Below are 27,135 nucleotides of genomic sequence, written 5' to 3'. Positions count from 1 at the left end.
CAGGACAATAACAGTTGGGCACTTAAACACCCTTCAAGCATCAGATAGATCATCTATACAGAAAATAAACAAAGCAACATCGGATTTATACTGTGCTTTAATCAAACTCTCAGCAAGTTAGGTAAGAAGGAACATACCTCGACACAGTCAAAGCCGTATATGAGAAAACCATAGCCAACATTATACTGAACTGGGGAAGGTTGCAGACTTTTCCTCTAGCTCTGGAACAAGACAAGAATGACCACTTTCTCCATTTTTTTCAATAGTACTAGAAGTTTTAGCCAGATAAATGATCTTATATAAATAAAACTGTGAAAGCTTCAAAAAACAAAAATAAAAAATAAAAACCTTTGAACTGACAATCTAATTCAGTAAAGTTGCAGGATACAAAATCAACTTAGAAAACTCAGTGGTGTTTTTATATACCAACATTCAAATAGCAGAAAAAGAAAGTAAGAAAGCAATTGCAGGTACAGTAGCTACAAAAAGTAAAATACCTAGGGAAAAATTTAACCAAGGAAATGAAATGTCTCTACAAGGAAAACTGTAAAACACTGATGTAAGAAATTGAAGCGGGCATATGCAAAAATAAAAACACATTGAATTTTCATGAATTGGAAGAATTAATATTGTAAAAATGACCATACTACAAAAAGCAGTATACGCATTCAGTGCATTCCCTATCAGAGTACCAGTGTCATTCATCACGGAAATAGAAAAAACAGTCCTAAAATTTGCCTGGAACCACACTAGGCAAAGAGACATCACACTACTGGACTCCAAAATATACTGCAAAACCATAGTAACCAAATAGCATAGTACTGTCATAAAAACAGATACACACACCAATGGAACAGAATATAGAACCCAGAAAAATAAATCTCGTCTTTATAGCCGACTCATTTTCAACAAAGGCACCAAGAACATTCACTGGGAAAAGGACAGTCTCTTCAATAAGCAGACACATCACGTCTCAAAAGAAGACATACACATGGCCAACAGGTATATGAAAAAATACTGAACATCAGAGAAATGCAAATCAAAACCATAATAAGATATTATATCAACCTAGCTAGAATGGCTGTTATCAAAAAGACAAAACACAGGCCGGGCGCAGTGGCTCATGCCTGTAATCCCAGCACTTTGGCAGGCCGAGGTGGGCGGATCACCTGAGATCAGGAGTTTGAGACCAGCCTCAACATGGAGAAACCCTGTCTCTACTAAAAATACAAAATTAGCCAGGCATGGTGGTGCATGCCTGTAATCCCAGCTACTCGGGAGGCTGAGGTAGGAGAATTGCTTGAACCTGAGAGGCAGAGGTTGTGGTGAGCCGAGATCCGAGATCATGCCATTGCACTCCAGCCTGGGCAACAAGAGCGAAACTCTGTCTCAAAAAAAAAAAAAGACAAAACATAAAAAAATGCTAGTGGGATTAGGAGAAAAGGGGAACTCTTACACATTGTAGGTGGGAATGTAAATTAGTAAACCCATTAAGGAGGCCGGTCATGGTGGTGCATGCCTGTAATTCCAACACTTTGGGAGGCCGAGGTGGGCAGATGGCTTGAGCTCAGGAGTTCAAGACCAGCCTGGGCAATATGGTGAAACCTCATCTCTACAAAAAATACAAAAATTAGCTGAGTGTGGTGGTGTGTGCCTGTAGTCCCTGCTACTTGGGAGGCTGAGGTGGGAGAATCACTTGATCCCAGGGGGTCAAGGCTGCAGCAAGCCAAGATTGCACCAGTGCACTGCAGCCTGAGCGACAGAGCGAGACCCTGTCTCAAAAATAAAATAAAAGTATAGCCACTAAGGAAAAACAGTATGGAAGTTGCTCAAAAACTAAAAATAGAGCTCTCATATTATGCAGCAATCCTACCACTTGGTATATATCCAGAAAAAAGGAAATCAGTATGTCGAAGATCTATCTGCACTCCCATGTTTATTGCAATACTATTCACAATAACCAAGATGGGGAATCTACCTACGTGTCCATCAACAGATGAAAGGATAAAGAAAATGTGGTATATACACACAATAGAATACTCTTTTGCAGTAACAAAGAATGAAATTCTGTTATTCATGGCAACATGGATGAGTTAGCTTGGGGACATTATGTTAAGTAAAATAAGCCAAGCATAAAAAGATAAATACCGCATGTTCTCACCCATATGTGGAAGCTAAAAAAGTTGATCTCATGGAAGTAGAGTAGAATAGTGGTTACTAGAGGCAGGGAAGTGTAGAGGGGAAGGGGAGTAGGTATAGCCAAAGGTTAGTTAACGGATACAGAATACAAAGGTACAGCTGGCTAGGATGAATAAGTTCTAGTATTCTATAGCGGGATTGAGTGAGTATAATTTACAACCATTTATTGTATATTTTCAAATAGCCAAAAGAGTGGACTTTTAATGTTTTCAACACAAAGAAATGATCAATGTTTAAGGTGTCAGATATGCTAATTACTGTTCTTTGAGCATTACACATCATATACATGTGTGGAAATACACTGTATCTTGTAAACATGTACAGTTACTATTTGTAAACTAAGAGTAATAATAAAAACCCCCAACGCACACATTTCTTTTGTGCTTCTGTCAGAAGTTTAAAAAAGGAAAAGTGCTATAGGAAAATTAATCTAGCAAAATTGCTTAGAGTGGATTGGAAGATATGAACTAATGTTGAGGAGGGGAGACTTGTTAGGGTTGGCATTTAATTCCGAAACTAATTGTATGCACTGTAGAGAAGAGATGCTGATAGGAATATAAATGCATAAATGCATGAGACTTTCAGAAAGTCATGATAGTCTTGGTGACTGTAGATATGGGGAGATATGATGACTCTGAAGTTTGGCAGTAAAGTGACAGGAGATGTTAATGATGCATCTGAAATAGGAATTCTCCACCATGAGCTAGTTTTTCAGGGAAGGCAATCACTTTGGTTTTGACATGTTAAATGTGTGACATGGGGCATCTGCCAGACAGTTGGGAATTGTTGACTCTTTGCTTTATTCTGATTCTCTGGACACGCCCAACTTTCCAGGGGATGATAGGTGCAGGGGCACAGTTCAGAGAGCAGGCTTCCTTGATTGCCAAGAGCCCATACAGGATCTCAGGAAAGTGAGACTCTGTCCTCAGTGCAGGATTCCTGTCTTCCTTCCACCAAAGGGTGGGGTGGCCTTCTGAGATAATGTAGATATGTAACAGCATGGCCGTTCACTGGCAATGACTTGACCACTGTCTGTGAGAGAAGCACAGGACAGAGTACCCAAAATCTCTCTTGAGAGCGTTAACACTTCATACAAAACTCAGATCCTTGCCTTTCATTCAAAACATGAGATACTTGTCCCTTCCGGATGTCTCCTCAGACCTTCCTGCAAAGTGAGCTAACTAGACCATGTGTGAGCTGCTCCTGGTTATGGTTTGCTTTGTATTTTTTTCTCATTATGTTATTATCATAGGGTGGGAGTTCTGATTGTCAAGACAGATGGGAATGTAGCTTTGAGATGGTTAACTCTGCTTGGTAAGATTTCTTTTGTATTTGCCTTTCTTTATTCTTGGGGTTAAAAGAATACAATCTGATCTACAGTTATCTTGCTTTCATCTCTCCTTGTTCTGTTATCCCAGTTCAAGTTTAGACTCGTGCCTCAGATGTCTGTTCCGGCTGATTGACATAGTTGCTTCTGAATGGACTAAATTACTGACATCTTTTGCTTTTCCTGTGTAATAGTTTCTATTTGGTGATTCCTTCTCACGTAACAGAACTGTGATGTAGCCTGAAGCCTAGGGGAGATGTCAGGTCTGGACACCTGAAATTATCATCATAGAGCTATGGAGTTATTGATGTAGAGCCTTACATTTAGTCATTTTGAGGTTTTCATGTGCCGCTTCATGTGACTTCTGTCATTTTAATCTTACAAAAACCCGTGAAGTAAGCATCTTGTTTGCCTACAGTGATTGTTTGAATTAGGTTCAAAATTAATTGTACAAAAGCCTGGGAGTACAAATGTACTTTGTAGTGAGTACAAAAGGCTGGAAAAGAAAGGCAGAATTACCGGCCCAAATCACATGGTAATGTAGCAAAGGCTGGTTCCCAGCACTGGTAGTAATAACAGCTAATTCTTACTGAATATTTCCTATGTGCTGGGCACTGTTTAAGCGATTTATATACATTGACTGACTTAGGGTACATTTGCCACCACACCGGTGTGTTGATTGGATGATAGATATTGCTTCCAAGCTCTTGCATTTTGAAAGGCAAAGAAAGTGAAGTAAGAAGAACAGTGGGTGAAAAACTAATCCCTGGGCCTTCACCTATCACTAAAGGGGAGTGGGAGAAGTACAACAGGCCAAGGAAATGGAGCAGAATGGCAGCCGTGGCAGAACCGCAGCTGGGAGAGGATGTTGCCTGTGAGCCAGTGAGAGAGAGGATTCTAAAAGAAATCCTTTACCCTGCCTTTCCTTTAGTTGGCCAGACTGTGCTCTGCTCCTGCGCCTGGGCCTGGAGTTCCGATCCTGCTTCCCTGCCCTCTAGCACATGGATGTGCTGTGCTCCTGGGCCTGGGGCTGCAGTTCCGATCCTGCTTCCCTGCCTTCTAGCACACCAATACCCTCATTCATCCCTACAGAGAGGTGGAATGATACATTTCACTTTACTTGATACTTGAGACAAAACTAGAGTGTTTGAAGAAATCTTATACTGAAAGAAAGAAAAAATAAATAAAAAGAAACGGCTTAGACTTACAAACCTAATTTAACCAAAGGCTAGCCGGAAATCGACTCGATAAGTATGGTTTATCGAGCCCTTCTCGCTGGTTCCTGCTGCCCACTTAGATGCCATTTGGATGCTTAGTGACTTTTCTACTTTAGGGAGATTCAGTTACCCCCAGAACTTGCTCTTGCTTTTTCTTTGGAGGTATATTATATAAACCCCTTCAGATCAGCCCCTTAAGCCCAAGCCTCTGCTTGCTTCCTGCTCCCATGCTGTCCCTGCACCCTGGGGTTCTGATTCCATCCCAGGCTCAGTACATGGCGAAAGCAGTTTCTCAGCTCACTATCAAAGTGCTTCTTGCCCACTACATGCAACCGTGTTTTATGCCATCTTGACCTTGCAATTTGGTGTTTGTACTTTCTGGGGTTCTCACTGACATGGGGATACAACAGTGCACAAAACAGATACATATCACTGACTTCTTGGACATTTATTTCATTTGCATCAGTGGGACTTATATTTTGATTACATTCTGAATCATATTATCCAGTTGTCAGTATAAGAATCTACTTAGGGGCTGGGCACGGTTGCTCACGCCTGTAATCCCAGCACTGTGGGAGGCTGAAGTGGATGGATGATTTGAGGCCGGAAGTTTGAGACCAGCCTGGCCAACATGATGAAAACTCGTCTCTACTAAAAATACGAAAATTAGCCATACGTAGTGGTACATGCCTGTAATCCCAGCTACTTGGGAGGCCGAGGTGTGAGAATTGCTTGAACCTGAGAGGCAGAGATTGCAGTGAGCCAAGATCACGCCACGGCACTCCAGCCTGGATGACAGAGTGAGGCCCTGTCTCAAAAAAAAAAAAAATAAAAAAAAAATAAGGATAATATTGGAAATAACTGGAAATATCCAGACTACTTAACAATGACTAAATTGTATTACTGATGATACATCGAGTGTTCACTAACAATGTTTATGGCCAGGTGAGGTGGCTCATGGCTCTAATCCCAGCACTTTGGGAGGCCGAGGCAGGCGGATCATGAGGTCAGGAGATCGAGACCATCCTGGCTAACATGGTGAAACTCCGTCTTTACTAAAAATACAAAAAATTAGCTGGGCGTGGTGGCGGGCACCTGTAGTCCCAGCTACTCGGGAGGCTGAGGCAGGAGAATGACGTGAACCCAGGAGGCAGAGCTTGCATTGAGCCAAGATAGCATCACTGCACTCCAGCCGGGGCGACAGAGCGAGACTCTGTCTCAAAAACAAACAAACAAACAAAAAGTTTATATGGTTTATATTACTAGAAAATACAGTGTGTGTGTGTGTGTGTGTGTGTGTGATTGTAAATAAGTGACTGCAAATAATCAATAGGGAAAGAAAGATTAAAATTCTCCACTTGTGCTAGAAAAAAATATAGTGCAAATAATGTAAAAGAGTGACTTTGTTTGTTCTCTTCTGCTCTTCTTTATATTCACATGTGGGCTGCCAACTAAATGCCCCTTTTGTAAACTTTGGTCTGAGGGATGCTTCTTATTCTTTTAACTGTGTGTGTTGGGTTAACTTTCTCTATATGCTTAAGGTTGCCTAAACTTTCGCTATATTCTTCTTTTGTAAAAAGGAATGAATACTCAATATATCCCAAAGTTAGGGTGAGGATGTTTTTCTCAAAAAGATATCAGAAAAGAGGGAGTGGTCTTACATTAAGTTCTTAAAGTGTTCTGTATTAGGGATCCTCTTTTGATTATTTTGATTAACAAAGAATTCTTTGGAGAAAACATATGAGCTTGAAATAACTATAGATAATGTCAGTTTGGAATGCTTATGGAGATCACTAAAACAGGGTAAAATGAGGGAGAAAACAAGTTGAACACACATTTAGTAATTCTTTCTGGGGAAATGCTCTCGGAGGTGCAGGTGTCAGATGTTGGATGAACCAGCTTCTTAAACATGACTTTTCTAGGTCATACATGCAGTAAGTGATGTTCAGATCACTGCTAGTGAATGGATACTGTAGGTTAGGATAGAATTTCCATCACACGTTTAAAAAATTGCTGTATCTCAAATAACTTAGAACTGAAGATGCAAGATGAGGAGACTCTAGTGGTAGCAAAGATCCTTATGACAAATTACACATGAAAAGCTTGAACAAAATCATTTCCTGAAGTGGAAGCGAATGAAAACAGGCATTTATTTATTGTTTTAATGTATTATGTGATTTTATATATGCAAATTAACATAATAAAATATTATAAGGAGCCATTTGATTATTTCATCCATCCTAAAAATTTAAATATTCAATATAGCCAATAACTTTTTGCCCTATTGGAATTTATGGACTACCTAACATGTATTTAGAGTTACCTTATATTTAGGTATACCTGATATCTACCCGGTAGGGAGGTTTTTAAGGATTAAATGAAACAATTAATTGAGTGTCTGTGATGTTGCAAGCATTATCCATAGTAAGCTCTGGGTTAACAGGGACTGATAGAGACCTGCTATGAGATCTGCTTCCTGCTCTTCTTTGATCTTTCCTTTCTATCACAGGCTGGGTTAGGACACAGAAACTGGTAGTTGAGAGTTTCTTAGAAAGTGACAGGGGAGGCCTGAGAGGTGAAAAGCATCTTGCTTGGTCCCTGGAAGACAGGAATCTCAAAATGTTCATTGTGACTTTCTGCCACTCGACCCCTTTTCTCTGTGTTCCCCACCCCCCACCCTTACCCCCAGTGCAGTTTGCAGTGCAGGGAACACACATCTCTTCTGTGCTGAGAGGGATCACACTCAGTAACTCAAGACAATGAGCTTAGCTACTTTGTTCGTCTGTCAAGTAGCTCTAGGACAATTGTAGAGGTTTGCAGGTGACTTGTAATTACCTCTTTATTACATGTAATGTTTCCAGCATTCAAACCTTTTATACTGTATGTTTCCCAACGATCTTACCAGGAAGGTCGTATGTATACCCTTTATAAGTTAAATTTCACTTTTGAGATTTTCTTTTCTTTTCAAAACAGCGTATTAGGGTACAGAGCTCTGGCATGACTATCATTATTGACAGGTTTTGGCTTTTCACCTCTCTCCTCTCTGCTCTCTTGGATTTATTTCACGTAATATCTTCTTGGAATTCTGATTATCTGTCTAGATTAAGCTTGAACATTTAGATGTACCTGGTAATGGAGACAACAGACTAAAATACAAAAACTCAATTTTTATAAGCCTTAAATTGGCATTGAATTTTTTTTTGAGATCTAAGAACCAGACTGAAAAAGTAATAAATTGAGCTAGGAAAACTGATTTCTTGTTTACTGGAACTTGTTCAATGAAGGAAGTTATTTTACATAAGGAATTATTGTTACCAGTTCCTCCAATAATCTTATTGTCTCCTGCGTGGATCCCGTGGTTTAAAAAAAGGTAACAATAAAACAGAGGATGTTATGATAATAAAACTCGGTATCGTGCAGTCAGTCTTGATTTGTGAAAAAGTTGTATTTCTAAAAATCTTATATCAGGTTGGATAATAATAGCTTGCTTGCCTGTTCGTACTACTTTATTTGAAATTTTTGAGAAATAACACATTATATCAAATATAAATTTATTACTTATAGTTTGTCATTTCCAAACTAAACAGCCAAAGCGCTAGTGACTTTAGAGTCTGGAAATACATTGTGCAAAATTTGAAATTTTTTCCTGATAATTAGTGAGTAATCATTTGTTCCTCCCAAAATTTTGTTCTAAAATTTGTACATGGGGCTTTTAAAAATTCAGGTATGGTGAGACATCCAGACATGGAAATGACTGTTATGAAAGAGATTTCTATTCACAGATCCCTAGACGCAGGAGGCTCAGTACATTGCACAGGGTCACAGGGAAACACCAGGTTGGGATGGGAGCCAGAGATGGGAGATGGGGGAGCATGGCCCAGAGCCTTTACTGTTTTTTTTGCAGAAGGGAATGGGCAAGGTAGGGTAGCCAAGCTGGGTAAGTTTAAGATTGGCTAGTATGAATAATTTTGGCAGGCTTTGGGCTATAGCGATGGTCTCCGGTTGTCCAGAACCTGGGCCGGGGTGATTTAGGACAGGGGGAATATTACCTGCTGTGGCTCTGGATTGGTTGATTTGTATATCACAGGCACACTCGCATAGGGGTCTTTTCTATCTCTAGGAATTAGCCAGCCCAGGGAGGAACAGTCTCTCCACAGTCAAGGCCCCAAATACCAGAGTATCAAGAACACAGAGAATAAGAGAATATAATCAATACAAACAAAACGAAGCAATTGAGGAGTTGAAGATGGCACTGCTAAGCAGGTGCTGTTTTTGTGCATGGTTTTAAGAGATGGTGCTGTAAAAGACTAGAGAACATGTAAGTAATTTATTTCTGAGCTTTACGTTTTGAGATGGTGTTTTAGGGGGTTAGTCAAAGTAAGTGTTAACTAAAGCCTAATGCGATATGCTATAGACATTTGGAAAACTTGAATTCAGTAACTTGACCCATGTAAATTTCTCCCCCATGTGAAGATGGTGGGTGGGGGTAGGAGGTCTGTGGTGGGTATGGGGTGCTTTCGGCTTTGCCCTCCCAGCTTATGGGATGCTCACAATTCCTCAGGGCTGCTTCACTTATAGCTCCGTCTTCTGAATTCCAGGCATAAGGAAGAGAGAGAACAAAAGGGCGCTTACCCCTCTTTCCTCCCCTTGGAAGGAGCGGTCTTAGAAGGCTTGCTCAACAAATCCAGCTTACATCTCATAGGGAATTGGTGATTCACAGACTGGTTAGTGTTTGTATGAAGCCAACAAAGGTTATCCTTTCTGCTGTTCAAACCAACTCAAAAAATAGCTCTTCTTTGAGAGGATTTTGAAAAGGGAAGTGGGTAGTTTTATAAAAAATGTAATTCTACTAAAAGTCATAGTGATTATAGTATCAGTAATAAAACCTTGAGCTTTTATTCTATACTGGTTGCTACTCTGAGTGCTTTATGTATTTGTATGTGTAGTTCATTTAGTCCTCAGAAAACCCCATTATTATTCCCATTTTTTTTTCAGATGGAAATTGAGCCTCACAGAGGTTAAATAACTTGCTCAAGGTAACGTAATTGGAAAGTGACGGAATCCAGATTAATGGCCGAGATTGTGCTTTAACCACGTGGTTATACTGATCTGTAATTTAAACATCTCTAGCTCAGAGATAAGGAAGCTAAAGCTGGAAAGTTTTAAGGCATTGGCCCAAGGTCACGCCGGTAGTCGGCACTGAGCTTCTGTTTCTGGGTGTATTTCCACTACCCTGGTGCTCTCTCTAGGTGCACACTCTCATCTATATCCTCTTATATTTGGGCCAGCCTTCTTGAGAGGTGGATATTTTTGGCTTGCTATGGTTCTGAATCCTGAAAACTATATTCTTTCTTTAGACTTCTTTTACTTGGCAAGGAATCCCCCTGGAGGCACTTTAGCTTAGGGGTAGGGAGAGTGGACTTTAGAGGCACTTTGGCTGTGTTTGAATCCTGGTTGTGTCAGCGTCAGCCATGTGATCTTGGACAAGTCACACACCTCCCTTGAGTTTTAGTAGTCTCATCTATAAAATGGATTAATCATAGTAGCCATCCCACAGGGCTGCTAGTAGAAATAGATGAATTAATACAATAAAACTGCTTAGTATAGTGCCTGGCACATAAGTAAATACTTTCTATCCTGATTATATTATTACTTATCAGAAATGTTCTCCGAATTAAACCAAACACATTTTTCAGCACCCTGTTTGGCACTCAGTAAATGTATATGGAATGAATGAAAGCAACTGTCCAGTGGTTTGTATTGTCAGCCCATGCATCTCATACTGGTTGGAAATATTAGGGTTACAGAAGATTGGAATTTTCATGTTATTTTTAATATTTGTATTAATAGCCATTATCACTATTAAGGATCAATTATATTACAATATCTTACTCATCTCGTGCTACTTTCCACCTCACTTCACTTTTCTCATGTATAAAACTATTAGTTTTTACATTTGGTGCTTTTATACTGAGACTGTGTTGAAAGGCATTGGATACATGCAAGGTACTGTAAGTGATATAAAAGTTTATGGCTTCATACTTAAAAATGGATGTTACTGGTTTTGAGTCTTTTCATGTCACATTTCCAAGTAACAGCAATCACCCATTAAATATTAATTTAATCACAGGAACAAGATACAATCGTCACTAAAATGACTTTAAATGGCAGCATCACTTAGCAGTGAGATAAGGACTGGCAAAGCAGGATTTATGTCATTCTGTGGCAGCTTTTAAACAATGTGTTTGCATTTCCCTTGTCCGTTAAAATAATGCAAGAATTAAACCCTTTTAAAGAGAACCTACCCATCTCTTTCCCATGTGTCATTCTTGCATCAGAGAAAATGCTGCATAATACTAAGATGACAGCCCCACCTCTGATGTCACCCAGGATGGTACAATCCTCTCCAAGCCTTTGCTGGGCTTCCTGCTGCTGCACTGGGGGACATGGTTACATTAAAGCTAACTCCCGGCATCTCAATTATCTCCTTGGAAGTAGTTTTCACAAATATAAAAACGCCCTACCGTGGCTGTTTTCGGTAAGCTACCAAGGTAGAGAGCGGCAGAGGCAGACAGAGGGAGAGCAAACGGGAGAACAGGCTGCTTCCGCCTTTGTGAGAGGGACTGAGGCAGCAGCTTCTCTCGGCTCGGGTTCCAAGTGCTCAAAGTGCTTCCATTTCCATCACCGTGTGCAGTGCAGGGCAAAAGGGGCTGCCAGGAAATCTGAAACTAATTTGCTTCCAGTTGACTAGAACAGCATATTTTGAATTAGCTTGCTTCTTTTTAAGCTAACTTTTCTCAAGCGTTAAACTGATGAACTGGGCATTTTCTATGATCAATGGGTAACTGCTGGAGCTACAGTAATCTCTGTGAGTAACCTCTATTTGTAGGTCTATGCAGGCAAATATATTTTTATATATCTATTTCTTTTAAATGCTGCTGTGAAAGTATCCGTCTGTATTATTGACTGCTTTTGCTTACTAGTCTTGTCTTTCAAGCGTCCCAGTAGGAGACCCCTGGGGCTAGACCAGGTTCTGCTGAATCCAGACATAGAGGAGAGCATTTTGCATTTATTCAGGGATGCCCATGCCAACCATTCTTTAATTCCCAGTCATCAGAGAGATGCCGCCTGCCCTCTGAATGCCTGTGCCCAGCACCTCACCTGGCTTTACCTGGAATGTTGATTTCAGCATGTGACATTGAGTTTTTCAAAATTTTTATTTTTATATAGAAAGCAGAATATTATTCTTACCTGTAATCTTACTTCTTTTCATTTTTTTTTTCCCCACCAGCTTTCCTGGGAACACACAATTCTGTCACCCTATGTCTGCTCCCTGTTTGTGATATATTATATAGACAGAAAGAGAGAAAACAGGCTACCCCTCCAGTTTTAGAAAGACATAATGTTGTAGTGCTGGATGGGAATAGGGGAGGAGTTTCTCTTAAAGAGCTCAAACTGCTTTCCATCTGTGTGCTTGAAGTACAGCTTAGTATCCGAATAGCCTTGAAGGGAACAAGGTTAGCTCAAAGGTAGCACCAAAAATGTTCTGGAAAGACGCTAGTTGAGGCTGAGATAGAATCTTTACTGGAAGTTTGTAACAGGTATCTCAGTTTACACACAGGGATGTGTTTTTCCTGTTTGTTAAAAGTGTTGCTTTTATAGTAATTCAAGATTTATTTCTCTCTCACCATGGAAACTGACTTTCAACTCTGTAAAATTTGCATTTCTAGATATACTTGGGATAATTGTTTATGTCGGATTGTAGCCTGAATCCTTAGTGAAACTGTGGGTCTCTTATTGAGCATGAAAACTACTGGCTGCAAATGTGGATCAGCTGAGTCCTGAGTCGGCTACACACTGGAGGCTGAATGAGGTGGCGTGTTTACCACTGCACCTAACATCTGTCTTCATAGACAGCAGTTTAAAGAAGTCCACAGCTGTAGTTGATCATCACTGCTAAGAACTCCAGCTGCTTGGCATTCATGATTATTTTTTAAAAGAATTGTATGGTTTTTTGAAACATCAAATTCTTAAATGTCACAATATTTCCTACATATATAAGAAACAGTTTATATTAATCTTACCATATCTGTGTTAATTTTAGCAGAAGAAAGCTTGCTGTGAGCGAGACTGTGGAGTTATTTAAAAGTTTAGTTTAAACTTTTTTTTGGCTTTTAAAAATAAAATTAAAACTAAAGAGTCAGTAAAGAGAGAGAAATTTTACATTTGGGTTTTTTAAAGTGTGGATTCCCCAACAGAAAGGAGCGTAGAAAATGGACAGGATGGATGAAATCAGAGGGGCATCCCTGATCAGAAGGTAAAAGGCTGAAAGGAGAAGCACAAGATGTGGATATAAAAACCAGAAGTTATGACAAAGAGAGGCAGACAAGAGTGGAGAACCTCACTGGTTGAAAAAAGGAAACCAGCTTTGAAAAATGGCAATTTTAAAGATGAGCGCAAATTCAGCTCTTACAGCTTAGTGTTTCTTCTCCGTAGCAAGTAACAGTGCTCTGCACAGTTGCAGAGACTTTGGTTTAAAATTAATGGGCTGTTCCCTGTCTCACTGAAGCTTCCCTTTGGTATGCTGTATGCGGTGCCACTCCTTAGCTCACAGAGCTGCCTCTGAAATTGACTGAATGGTAAACTAGTATCATTTCTCTAGGGATTAGAGCTGAATAAGAAAAATTGGGTTCTGAATCATTAGTATGTGAAATTTAGTTTGCCGTAAGCACAGCTGTAACTATTAATCACTTGGGGAAAGAGTGTCCAATTAATGGAATATTTTCTGTTCATGTGCACGTTAGAAGCTTGTGTAGTGGTTCGCAGGCCTTTTCCTGTTTTTTTTTTTTTTTTTTTCCCAACACATAAACAACTTAAATATCTGTGCCTTTAGCATTATCAGTGTCCAGATAATAGCCAGCATCCTGGATTACATACCATAGTTTTCTTCAAAACGTGACTTTTCTTAGGGTGAAGAGAGTGTCTTAAAATATAATGTATTTAGATTACTCATTTAGTAATTCTCATTACTCATATTCATTTTTCAGTTATTTTTATCGTACCAAATTTATTTTCTATTGCTGGACAAAATGGGTTAGATTATCCTCTTGTTTTATTTTAATACAAATTTTACTATTGCATTGCAAATTTGAGTCATGTATCACTGTGTTGCTGGTGAAGTTTATTGATTATTAAACGTAAAAATGTTTATCATTATTACAGTTAAGGATTATAGTTACTTATAGATGAAATGCATTTGAGATTTTTTTTAACTCTGCAAGGCTTCCTCTTTATATTTGTTTTGTAAATTAAGCATTTATCTTCCAATCTTACAGATTTATGAAATTTCACACTAAGGGATCAGAGGGATCACTCTTTTTCCTGCCCTCGTCTTTGGAACTGAATTCCTTTCTGACAAGTTAGGGGAGTGTGTTTTTAAGCTTGCTTCTATAAATTTTCAAGTGTTAAAATAGCTTACTAATTTATAGTTTTCTTGTACTAACATAATATTAATATAAGTTTTAAGGTGTTTACTAACTGATATTCATTAGGGAACAGAGAACACCAAAGATGTTATTGCATTTATGAATATCACATGTAGAAAGGAAGGAAAACAGATTATTAGTGGCTGGGTTAGCCACAATTTATAAAGGATTGAAAATCCGATGAACTATAGTCATAGGAAATAGATTATAAGACCCTTAGTGCATTCACCATAGTACCTTATCAGACTGAATTTCCCCATACATTTCTATTTTACAAGCAATGCATCCAAAGATATGAACATTAAAAACCTTGGGAAAATATACTGGTTTTTAAAAATTGAAAAGTCCTTACCCTTCCCTGAGCCCTTTTTTTTAAGCGCCAATGTAATTTTTTTAAGGCTATGTACAAATAATAATATACAGGTTTTGACTAATTGTCAAGTTTACATTTGCAGTTATTTTATGATCTTTTTGTCTAAGTAGAGAGTCGTTGGCCATTCATTGTGAGAGAAATTTACTATGAGCTATAAAATCAAGAAGGGGTCATATTACAGCAGAGGCAATTCTCTTCCTTTGTTGGAAAGGTACCGGGGTTACTTGCTAATTCGAGGGTAAACCCAGAACAGAATGATAAGTGTTTCTCTTTGCAATAATGAAATTATTTTCTTGGAACTTACTTTAGTTGATGTCTATTTGATTGAACAGTTGGACCTCTGAGTTAGGAGGCAGGCAGTTGTGATCTCTTTTAAAATAAAAAAGTAGGCATTAAATGTAGTCAGAATGACTTGTAGATATTGTTGTAGTTTTCTGGAGCTGTGTTTCTCATCCTGGAACGTGTATACGAATCCTCTGGGATTCTTGTTAGAAACCCAACAGGATTCTGATTGGGAATGTCTGAGGTGGTGCCTGAGAGTCTGAATTTCTAACAAGCCTCCTTGGTGATATCTATGCTGCTTTCTCAAGGCCACACTGAGTAGAAAGGGTCTAGGGCAGCACTTTCAAATAGAGCTTTCTGTGATGACGGAAATGTTCTCTGTGTATAGATAGATATAGAAATATACAGGTATCTGTACAGATATACATACTCCACTATACAGATATATGGATATCTGTGTGTGAGTGTGTGTGTGTAATAGATATATATCTATATAAGCTATATATATATATATATATATATCTATCTCCATATATCTGTATAGTGGAGTATGGTAGGTATTAGCTACATATGGTATGGAGCACTAAGGAACTACATTTTCAATTTTATTAAATTTTAAGTAACTTAAATGTAAATTTAAAAAGTCTTATGTGGGTATGGCTACCAAATTGGACAACACAGTGTTAGAGAGAAATCCACTGAGAAATTTATACTTAATGGTAGTAGCTCATGTAGTATCATGCTGAATTCTAGAATAGGCTGAGATTATCTCCACTGAAATTTACCACTGCCTGAACTTTGTTTGCGAGCAGACAGTATATATAGATGGAGCTGCTGGATTGTAAGCTCCTTGATGACAGAGGCCAAGTTGCTCTTGTTTGTTGCCCTTTTCTCTGCTGCTTGATGCATTCATGGTCCACAAGAAATGTTGGCTGAGTAAATGAGAGAATGAGCTGGCTCTAATATCAGGAAGCACCCTACTGTTTCCCGAATCCTTTTCAAGCCTGGACTTAGAAGCAGCGGATAGGACTTGGGTGACACTAACATATAGTGTTTTGCTTATGTTTAAGGAGGTGGTTTTTTGCTTCTGTCTTAAGGTTTTTTGTTTGTTTGTTTGTTTGTTGAGACAGGGTCTTGCTGTGTTGTCCCGGCTGGAGGGCAGTGGCACAATCACAGTTCACTGCAGCCTCAACCTCCCAGGCTCAAGCAGTCCTCTCACCTCAGCCTCCCAAGTAGCTGGGAGCACAGGCACACACCACGACGCCTGGCTAAGTTTTTAAATTTTTTGTAGAGAAGGGGTCTCCCTGTTTGCCCAGGATGGTCTTGAACTCCTGAGCTCAAGCGAACCTCCTGCCTCAAGCTCCCAAAGGGTTGGGATTACAGGCGTGAACCACCTCATCTGGCTTTCAACTTCTATTAATTGGTATCCTGTTGGTTCTGGGACATTCATAATTGATCGATTCAACAAAAATACCCATTTTGCTAGGTAAGATTGTTATAGGCTCTGGAGATATAATTGTAAAGAAAGCAAATAAAGTTCTTGCCTTTTAGAGTTTATATTTTCGTGGCAACAAAACAATATAAGACAAAACAAAAACCTTTTTCTAAAAAATGGCATGACTGGTCCCAGGTTCTAGAAAATATATGTGTGTAGAATCCGTAACTGTGGCTCTCCTGAGGAACCTAGGCATAGATGTGACCGTCATATACTCTGGGGAAACATATGTCCTGTTGCTGAGAATCCCGCATGAAAACGGTTTTATCTGGTTCAAATTTCAGCTTACAGTGACCGAGTCTACAGTAGATGTGGCAAATAGTTCTTGTATTTTGTTTTTCTTGAACTATTGTCTTTTCAGGAGTTTGCTAGCCAGAGTGGAAGAAAACCTGTTTGATTTACTGCTCCTCAAACAGGATAATTCTTAGAAAGGCCCTGGTTTTTCTGCAGCCAATCTTATGGAGCAGGCTTATTTTCTCACAATTTGAAGACATTTCTTTCTATTCCATTTCATTTTATTACAGCTCTGTCCCTGTGTTCCAGAAACAGATGACTACTTAATATATAACCCAAAGCACTCCTAAAATTCATCTTGTTAACATTCAAATGTGTATCTCATTTCTTTCTCAATATACTAAATCAAAAGAAAAAAGGTCTTAAAAAAAATCAGTGGGTTTATATGTCATTGCAGGAAAAGCATCTTTGCTAAACAACAGGAAACACGATTTGTTAGGAATCTAACCAGATACACAAAGCAGCAGATAAAGTCTCTGATAGAAAAGTATGACTTCTAATGGACTATAAATAGATACCTCCAAAAAGTACATGTATTTCACATGAATGTGAAAACTCTTCTCTCTTCCCTCCTCCACACTCTACACTACATTTTCATTTCTTTAAGGGGAAAAATACACGCAGTAAAGTATGAACTCTTTATTAATTCACATTCTACTAGTGTGTGGTTTATATTTAGGTAAGCGCTAAAGTTGTTTTTTTATATTTAGCAAGTCCCTGAGTCCCTTTGTCACACATGCGAGACCAAATTCAGGTAGGACTGATTCAGGAAGGCTTGCTGGAGGGGAAATGTTTTCAGTGGATTCTTACATTAGTAATAGATGTAGACTGAAAGGGAAAGTGTTAACAAGTTTCAAGTTTGGCATAAGAGCTCACAGCAGTTGGAAGAAGCCATGTTGAAACTAGAGGGGCCTGGGGCAGAGGAGATGAGGAGATGATGGGCATGGATGCTGGTCCAAGTAGAGTGTCGTGGGAGATGTAGCACCCCTTGCATCTTTGTTCCTGTCTAGTCTGCCTTTGTTCTGGCTCTAGCACTCACCATCTCTCACCTGTACTATTGCCAGAAGCCTGCGTGGTTATTCCTGAGTCTATGCTTGTACCCTCTCTGCTATACATCCTTCACATGCTACCAAGGCGAGCTTTCTAACATGCCAAACAGACTTCTCATGTTCTGGAAATACTCAGTTTTGAATCCCCTGTGTTTAGTACATAGTAGGTAATCAATATTTGCTGAATGCGTGAATGAATTTTGGAAACACTGGGCATTTAATAGGAAGTATCTAAGGCCCTGTTTTAAAAGGGAGCAGCTTAAAAAAATCTTAAAACAATAATTTGGTCTTTTTTTAAAAAAAATAATTAGCTTATAGTCCCAATTTTTAAACGTAAGGAATAAATCAGAAATTCTAAATAAAAGGTCAGGATTAACAACACAGTCTTTAACTGTGTTGTTAAAGACAGTCAAGTTGTGATAACCAATGCAAACAGCAAAAATAAACTGTTCATGGGGTGTGACAGAGTGTGCCTTATTTGAAAGGAAGTTCTTGCTGTTATGCTGAATCCTTAGGGACATGATGATTAAGGCTGTTTCTACCCAGAAGCTACAACTAGAACACTTCTGATTTTATTCTTCATTATATTTGTTAACATTACTGCTCTTAGAAATGATAGTCTTGGCTGAATGCGTTAGTTCACACCTGTAATCCCAGCACTTTGGGAGGCCAAGGTGGGAGGATCACTTGAGCCCAGGAGTTCGAGACCAGTCTGGGCAACATAGGGAAACCCCGTCTCTACAAAAAAATAAAAATAAAAAAACTAGCCGGATGAGGTGGCACATGCCTGTGGTTCCAGTTACTCCAGAGGCTGAGGCTGGAGGATCATTTGAGCACCAGAGGAGGTTGAGGCTGCAGTGAGCTATGATGGTGCCACTGCACCCCAGCTGGGTGACAGAGTGAGACCCTATCTCAAAAAAGAAAAAAAGCAATGATGAATGATGGTCTCTCACAGTTCAGTGTCCCTGAGTTTCTCCCAGACTTTTACTCCTGAGAGACAGAAGACTAGCAATTTAGTCCTGACTTACTGTTCTAAAACAATACTTTATTGAACATCATTTTATTGACCTTAGTCAGGTCATTTCGCCTCTCAGAACATTTGTCTTCCCTCGTCTATTCCAGTTCTTAGAACAGTAAACACAGACCAGGAGAAACTACTCCAGTATTTAATAGTAAAGCAAGCAATCTGTCATGCAGGGCTTTGCCTCACCCTTTCTCCCTCTTATCTGACCTCATTTTCTTTGACCGGTTGCCAAGTTGTTATATCAGACATCACAAGCACTTGCCCACAATTGTTGCATTTGCTTCCCCTTTCTGAGGGACATTGCAATGAAAACTATTAAAAATGGGGTGAAGGAATTATCAGATTTCTCTGAGGCCCCTTGATATCTTTTGGTCACTTCTCTTGGGGCCAGTGTTCAGTTCTGTGTGTGTGTGTGTGTGTGTGTGTGTTTGTTTTTTCCAGAGGGCAATTGAAACTGTTAAAGCAAAGTGGGCTCCCAGGTGTGTAAGTTTAACTTTTCTTCCCTTTGTTGAATGGATTTCACTGTTATATGTTTTGGTGCTGTTTATAAATACAGCTTCAGCAGTCACTATGGTCAGTTTTCTTAAAACACTTCATGATGGGTTAAACATTATTGCCTTTGGAAGCTTTAAGTTGTGAGTAACATTATGCTTATTTGTTTTGTATATTTACACTATATATACCATACAGCAAAAGTCTTTTTGACATTTATTTATACAGAGGAGAGGACTTTTTTCGAGTTGGTGAGCAAGGGAAGGCATAATTAAGGACAGGGGATTTGGTTTAGGTGTTGAAATGTGAAAATAATCTGATTTATGTTGAAATGAGAAGAAAAAGTATGTCAGGTAGAGAAAGGAAGTTGAACAAAGGCAAAGAGCGTGTGTATGTCTACTCATTCAGAATGTATGTATGCTTAAGCTTATTTCCATTGTGTATCAGGATTAGAATAAATCTTTTCAGGGTATTCATGGGCTGCCCCCTCCTTCAGTTTAGAGGCAATAGTATAACATGTGAAAGGGAGTTGAGAGAGACGTGATTAGGAAAGATGGATTGGGATTGTAAAGGAAGAAGTAAAGCTTTTATCCACAGATGACATGATCTGGTATATAGAATCCTGAGGAATCTACAAATATGTTATTATATGCTCCAAGTTAAGCAAGGTTGTAGGATATAAGATTCATAAACAGCAACAAATTGAATTTCTATACACGGCTACTGAATGATCTAAAGAAATTTGAAAAGCAGTATCAAAAGAAATAGAATCTTAGGGGAATAAGTTGAAAATCTGTACATTTAAAATTATAAAAAAATGGCTAAAAGAAATTAAAGAAGATTAAATAAGTGAAAAGACAGCCCATGGTCATGGAACAAAAGATGTAATAGTAATACTCTTAAGAAGCCAGTACTGTATAGATTCATTGCAGCCCCTATCAAAATCACAGCTGTCTGATGAGTTAATTCAGAAAGTATTGGGAAATTCAAGGGGCCGAGAGTGACCAAAACAACCTGGAAAAGGAAGAACAAGGTTGGAGAAGACTCACACTTCCAGATTTCACTTATTGCAAAGCTACAGTAGTGAAGACAGTGTTAGTGTGGCATACAGATAGGCATCTAGCCAGGTGTGGTGCTTCATGCCTGTAATCCCGACACTGGAAGGCTGAGGCGGGAGGGATCACTTGAGCCTAGGAGTTCAAGACCAGCCTGGGCAATGTAGTGAGACCCTGTCTCTTTAAAAAAATGAAAAATTGTCCGGGTATGGTGGTGCACGCCTATAGCCCCAGCTACTAGGTAGGCTGAGGTGAGAGGATCACTTGCATCCAGGAGGTCAAGACTGCAGTGAGCCGTGATTGCACCACTGTACTCCAGCCAGGGCGACAGAGTGAGATCCTGTCAAAAAAGAAAAGAAAAAAAAAAAGATAGGCATCTAGCTCAATGGAATTGAGAGTCCAGAAATAAACCTTTGCATATATATTAATATATGTATATGATTGATTTTTGACATGGACACCAAGGCTTTTCGATGGGGAAAGAATAGTCTTTTCAACAGATAGCACTGGGAAAACTGGATATCCACATACAAAATAATGAAGTTGGATTTCTACTTCACATCATATACGAAAATTAATTCAAAGTGGATGAGAGAGCTAAATGTAATAGCTAATACTGCAAAACTCTTAGAAGACAACGTAAAAGTAATCTTTGTGATGTTGGTTTAGACAATGATTTGGTACATATGATACAGAAAGCACAAGAGACCAAAGGAAAAACAGATAATCTGGATTTCAGCAAAAGTAAAAACTTTTGTGCTTCAGAAGACACTATCAATTAAGTGAAAAATGACCACTCACAGAATGGTAGAAAACATTTGCAAAGTATACATCTAATAAAGAACTTATGTCCAGAATATATAAAGAACTGTTATAACTCAGTAATAAAAAGAGAAATAATTCGGCCATCAAATAGGCGTGTCTCTACAAAAGATGCAGGAATGGCCAAAAAACACATGACAAGGTGCTCAACATAATTAGTCATTAGGGAAATGCAAATGAGAATCGCAGTGAGATACCACTTCTAGGATGTCTGTAACAATAAACAGACAATAATAGAATCTTAGACATTGCTTGTAGGAATGTAAAATAGTGCAGTTGCTTTGGAAAACTGTTCAGCAGTTTCTTAAAATATTAGACATAGATTTACTATATGATCCAGAAATTTCACTGCTAGGTATATACAGAAGAGAATAAAAAATATATTTAGTCCAGATGAGGTAGTTCATGTCTGTAATGCCAGCACTTTAGGAGGCCGAGGCAGGTGTATCCTTTGAGCCCCGGAGTTCAAGACCAGCCTGGGCAACATGGTGGAACCGCATCTCTGCCAAAAAAAAAAAATTAGCTGGGCATGGTGGTGCATGCCTGTGCCTGTAGTCCCAGCTACTCAGGAGGCTGAGGTGGGAGAATGGCTTGAGCCCAGGAGGTCAGGGCTGCAGTGAGCCATGATCGTGCCACTGCACTCCAGCCTGGGTGACAGAGTGAGACCCTGTCTCAAAAAAAAGAAAGAAAAGTAAAAATATATTTAGACCCTGAAACTTATGTACACATTTTTTATTCATAGCAGCCAACAAGTGGAAACAGCTCCAATATCTCATGAACTGATGAATGGCCAAAGAAAAGACTGTTCCCTTATGATGAAATGTTATTTGGCAATAATAAGGAATGAAGTTCTCAACCAGGCTCAGTGGCACATACCTGTAGTCCAGCTACTTGGGAGGCTAAACTGGGAGGTTTGCTTGAGACCAGGAGTTTGAGACCAGCCTGGGAACCATAGAGGACCCTGTCTCTCTTTATATGTATAAAATAATAAAATAAAAGGAATGAAGTTCTGATACATGATAGGACATGAGTACAACCGACAACCTTGTGCTAGGTGAAAGAAGTCAGACCCCAAATGCCACATATCATATGACTGCATTTATATGAAGTGTCCAGAATAGACAATTTCATAGAGACAGAAAGTATATTGGTAGTTAACAGGGGCTGAGAAAAGCTGAAATGGGGAGTGGCTGCTTATGGATACAGGGTTTCTTTTTGGGAGTGATAAAAATGTTCTGGAGTGGCCAGGCCCCATGGCTCACGCCTGTAATCCCAGCACTTTGGGAGGCCGAGGCGGGCGGATCACAAGGTCAGGAGATCGAGATCATCCTGGCTAACAATGTGAAACCCCGTCTCTACTAAAAAAATACAAAAAATTAGCCAGGCATGGGCACCTGTATCCCAGCTCCTCAGGAGGCTGAGGCAGGAGAATGGCGTGTATCCAGGAGGCGGAGCTTGCAGTGAGCCGAGATCAGGCCATTGCACTCCAGCCTGGGTGACAGAGCAAGACTCCATCTCAAAAAAAAAAAAAAAGTTCTGGAGTTAGATAGTGGTGATAGTTGTACAATTTTGTGAATATACTAAAAATGACTGAATCTTAAAAGGTGGAACCATGAAAAGACCTACTGCATTCTTTACTGAAAGACATAAAATGTCAATATTCCACCCGAGGAAGAAGGCTCTTTATTGTTTTTAGCTATCATCTTTTTCAATTCATTGTTTGAAAATTCACTTCCTCTTCAGATGTAAGCAAGCTACATTTTATTAGTTCTGTCTTGTAGAAGGTATTATAAATACTATCACAGAGAAGTGCTTGTTAGATTCCATCAACACTTGATTCAAATTTAATTTTAAAAATATATTTCAGGCCAGGCGTGGTGGCTCATGTGTGTAATCCCAAGGCCAAGGCGAGAGGATCATTTGAGGCCAGGAGTTTGAAACCAACCTGGGCAACACAGTGAGACCCCATCTCTACAAAAAGTAAAAACGTTAGCTGGGCGTGTTGGTGTACGCCTGTTGAGGTCCCAGCTACCCGAGAGGCTGGAGTGAGAGGATCACTTGAGCCGAGGAGTTTGAGGCTGCAGTGAGCTATATGATCGCACTCCCACACTCCAGTCTGGATGATAGAGTAAGATCCTGTCTTTAAAAAAGAAAAAAAAAGTGTATATATTTCAAATTATTTTACAACATGGAATATGAAACAACATGTACTCTCAGAGGTATTGCTATTTAACACCCTGGGGGATACCGTGTGTTAAATAGCAATACATGTATTATTAGTAATTGTATCAGCAATTAATAATTATCAGTTATTAGGATAACTGATGTTTCCAAGTTACCTTGGAAATCAAATCTTTTTTTTTTTTTTTTTTTTTGAGAGGGAGTCTTGCTCTGTCACCCAGGCTGGACTACAATGGTGCAATCTCGGCTCACTGCAACCTCTGCCTCCCAGGTTCAAATGATTCTCGTGCCTCAGCCTCCCAAGTAGCTGGGATTACAGGCAGAATCAAGTCTTTTCAGCCATTTCAGTGTATATATACAGACATTTATAAAATATTTCACTAAATAGGAAGGTTGTAGCTCTGCAGTAGTTTAAAAATAGTAACAATGGCCAGGCGTGATGGCTCATGGCTGTAATCCCAGCACTTTGGGAGGCCGAGGCAGGTGGATCATGAGGTCAAGACATCGAGACCATCTTGGCTAACGTGATGAAACCCCGTCTCTACTGAAAAAAAAAACAAAAAACAAAAATTAGCTGGGCATGGTGGCACACATGTAGTCCCAGCTACTCTGGAGACTGGGGCAGGAGAATCTCTTGAACCCGGGAGGTAGAGGTTGCAGTGAACCGAGATCGTACCACTGCACTCCAGCCTGGAAACAGAGTGAGACTCCATCTCAATAAATAAATACAATAAAATAAAACAAAAATGGTAACAACTGATGTCCTCTTTCATAAAGTAAAAGTGAGTACACTGTATTTCCAGCATAGATGAGGGTTTTCATGATACAAAGTAACCAAAATTAAGTTCAGAAGAAGACTGGATACTGGGGCTGATAGGACTATAACTGCTATCCATAAACCCCCAATTTAAAGTTTTGGTTTGTCAGAATGTCCCCATTTTCAGTTCTCACTGGCTATCATTTTAACAAGAAAATATTATAAATTTGGTTCAATATAGTGAATATGTACCAATACTGTTTTCTTTACTTCATATATTGGGGTTCTTCATAAGATGCCATTAAAATTTTATGCAGGTAGTGATCTTACTAATATGTAGAATCTAAAATGTTGAACTCTTGGAAGCAGAAACTAGAATGATGGTTACCAGGGACTGGTGGGTTGTGAGATTGGGGAGGTGTTGGTCAAAAGATACAAAATTGCAGATAGATAGGAGGAATAAATTCAGGAGGTCTGCTGTAGAACATGGTGACTATAGTTAACAGTGTGTTGTATACTTGAAAATTGCTGGAAGAGTAAGTAGATTTTAAATGTTTTCACTACACACCAATAATTTGAGGTACAGTACTGGTATGTTGTTAATTAGCTTGATTTAGCTAGTCTACAAATGTATGCATATATTAAACATTATGTTGTATACTATATATATAAACTTTATATATGTAAACATATATATAGATATATAAACAAACTTTTGTCAATTGAGAAAATAAATGAATGAAATGAGAAAAATAAATTTTCTGTAGTTGGGTTCCTGGAAATCTTTCTCAACACAGTAAGTTTGTCATTCCATGTGGGCTTCATTCTTATTTTTCAGGATGTTTTGAAAGCATTTTTTCCCTCCACAGAAACCCAACAATGAAGGGGAGACTTCTGGCAGAAAAAAAATATTGACTGAGTTTAAATAGATCATAAGCATTTTGCAGAGGCTCTGTCGCAGAGCTTGCACTGCACAGATACTGTTGGCTAGATCATAGGGCTCTTTAGTGTTAAGCCCAATATACACATTTTAATTGCTGTTTCATGAGTGGTATTTGGAAGGTGGCACATATCCTTATTGTAACCCCTTTTTGCATATGAAGCAACTGAGTTACTGAATCCTCATGTATGGGACATCAGAAGCAAAGTTAAATATGGCAGGTGTCATTAGATTGCCTTCTAGGCCGAAAGTTTTGTGGTTATACTCACATAGGCTGAGTAGAAGGGATCACTGCAGTGTCATGAGAAGTGTGTGTTACAGGGTGGTGGGAGGACAGATATAATGCAGTAATCAAGTTAATAAGTATTATTGAGTGCCTAATCTGTGTGAATATGCATTATTACCTACTGGGCACTGTCTTTCTACAACAAATCATGTGTCCATTGTGTTCTCTTCACAGGTGATCATGGAGGAAGCACTTTACTCCCACCAAATGTCACAAATGAATTTCCAGAATATGGGACCATGGAGGAAGGTGGAGAAGGCCTAAGGGCTTCTCTGGAGTTTGATGGTGAGACTTTGCCATGCCACCCACAAGAGCAGCAGGGTGTCCGGCCTCTTACTGGCTGCCACTCTGGGCTCAACAGTGTTACAGAAGGACCAAAAGATGTCAGAGAGGCCCCCTCTCAAAGTCACCTCAAGGAACAAAGTTTACAGCCCATTGACTCTTTGATTTCAGCTCTGAAAGCCACAGAAGCCAGAATCATTTCTGGAACATTACAGGCTACAAAGGTACTGGACCAAGATGCTGTTTCTAGTTTTTCAGTTCAGCAGGTGGAAAAAGAGCTGGACACTGCCAGTCGTAAAACACAGAGAGTCAACAAACTGCTCCCTGCTGGCCAAAAAAAATTACCAGAAATACCTCTTTCAGCTGAAGTAACGATGGAGGAAAGTTTTTATTTGAGCATCCAGAAAGATCTCACCGCGCTGTTAACTGGAGACACTCAGGCAGAGCTTTCCCAGATAATGAATAATGGGAGGAAAGGGGCTGTCTGTGTGCAGGAGCCATCTTGTCCTGTGGCCTCCCTTGGGAGCTCAGCAGTGACCTGCCACTCTGCAGGCAGTGTTGGTTTCTTGAAAGAGCAGAGGTCTGCTCTTGGGAGAGAGCACCCAGGGGGATGTGATCGAAGCAGCTCCATGGGACGCCCAGGCCGGGTCAAACATGTGGAATTTCAAGGAGTGGAGATACTGTGGACAGGAGGAGATAAGAAAGAGACCCAGCATCCTGTAGATTTTGAGACATCACTGCAAAGAACAGCCTCTCCTGACAGCAAAGAGTCTTCCAAAGTGCCACGCCATCTCATCTCATCAGCTGGTTTGTGTAACTCAAGTAGTTTAACTGAGAATGTTTGGGATGAATCCTGGAAAGCTCCTTCAGAGAGGCCTGGCACTAGCTCGGGGACATTTTCCCCTGTGCATCTTGATGAGAGTGGAGAGGATGAAGTCTTCCTAAAGGAAAACAAACAGCATCTTGAGAAGACACCTGAACCAGAGAGAGACAAGGAAAGGTGAGCTCCCATAGTAGCCCTGCTGTCTCGGATGCCTGGTACATATCATAGAAAACCGTTATCTTGTACTTGATATGAGAACTCAATCACAATACCTTGGGTTCTTGTTATCTTAGAATATAAGGGGAGTTACTGTAACCTAGGTCCTTCTGAGCTAAGATTCCTCCTAAGCTTCTCAGATATTAAAGTGATCTCATTATAAAGTCATCTGTTAGGCATGGACCAGGGAAACAGTTCTGAAGAGACTGTGAACACTAAACTGTGAATTCTTTTCTGACATTTTCTTAACATTTGACAGATTTCAAGTTTCCCAACATCAAGGTAACTAACATACCCCACAGTCATCTTTAGTATTATGAAAAGGTTTGGACTCTTTTGACACACCCTATATAGCTGGTACTTCCAACCTTGGCATTTCTTCTGGGTATAACACCAATGCCTTCAGTCCAGCCTACATACACGTATGTACACAGAGGTTCTGGGCCCACTCAATTTCCTATGTTTGTTTGTTTATTTATTTATACAGAGACAGGGTCTCGTTCTGTCCCCCGGGCTGGAGTACGGTGGTATGATCA

At 39.6% G+C, this 27,135-nt stretch overlaps 1 protein-coding gene across 9 annotated transcripts in view; it reads left to right on the top strand.

The window, feature by feature from the left end:
* PSD3 (pleckstrin and Sec7 domain containing 3) overlaps window positions 1-27,135 on the top strand; it is a 727,754-nt gene that overhangs the window by 342,184 nt on the left and 358,435 nt on the right. For 8 of the 9 annotated variants that reach the window (XM_054561279.2, XM_054561280.2, XM_063726550.1 and 5 more), the window contains one exon: window positions 25,453-26,560. In XM_054561279.2, coding sequence (XP_054417254.2) covers window positions 25,453-26,560 — 1,108 coding nt within the window. Of the gene's footprint in view, window positions 1-11,158; window positions 11,612-25,452; window positions 26,561-27,135 lie in introns of those variants that run through there. The other variant, XM_054561283.2, reaches the window with a different exon arrangement.

Source organism: Pongo abelii, chromosome 7, assembly GCF_028885655.2.
Source record: "Pongo abelii isolate AG06213 chromosome 7, NHGRI_mPonAbe1-v2.0_pri, whole genome shotgun sequence".
NCBI lineage: Eukaryota > Metazoa > Chordata > Mammalia > Primates > Hominidae > Pongo > Pongo abelii.
This window is presented reverse-complemented; position numbering and strand designations above follow the sequence as displayed.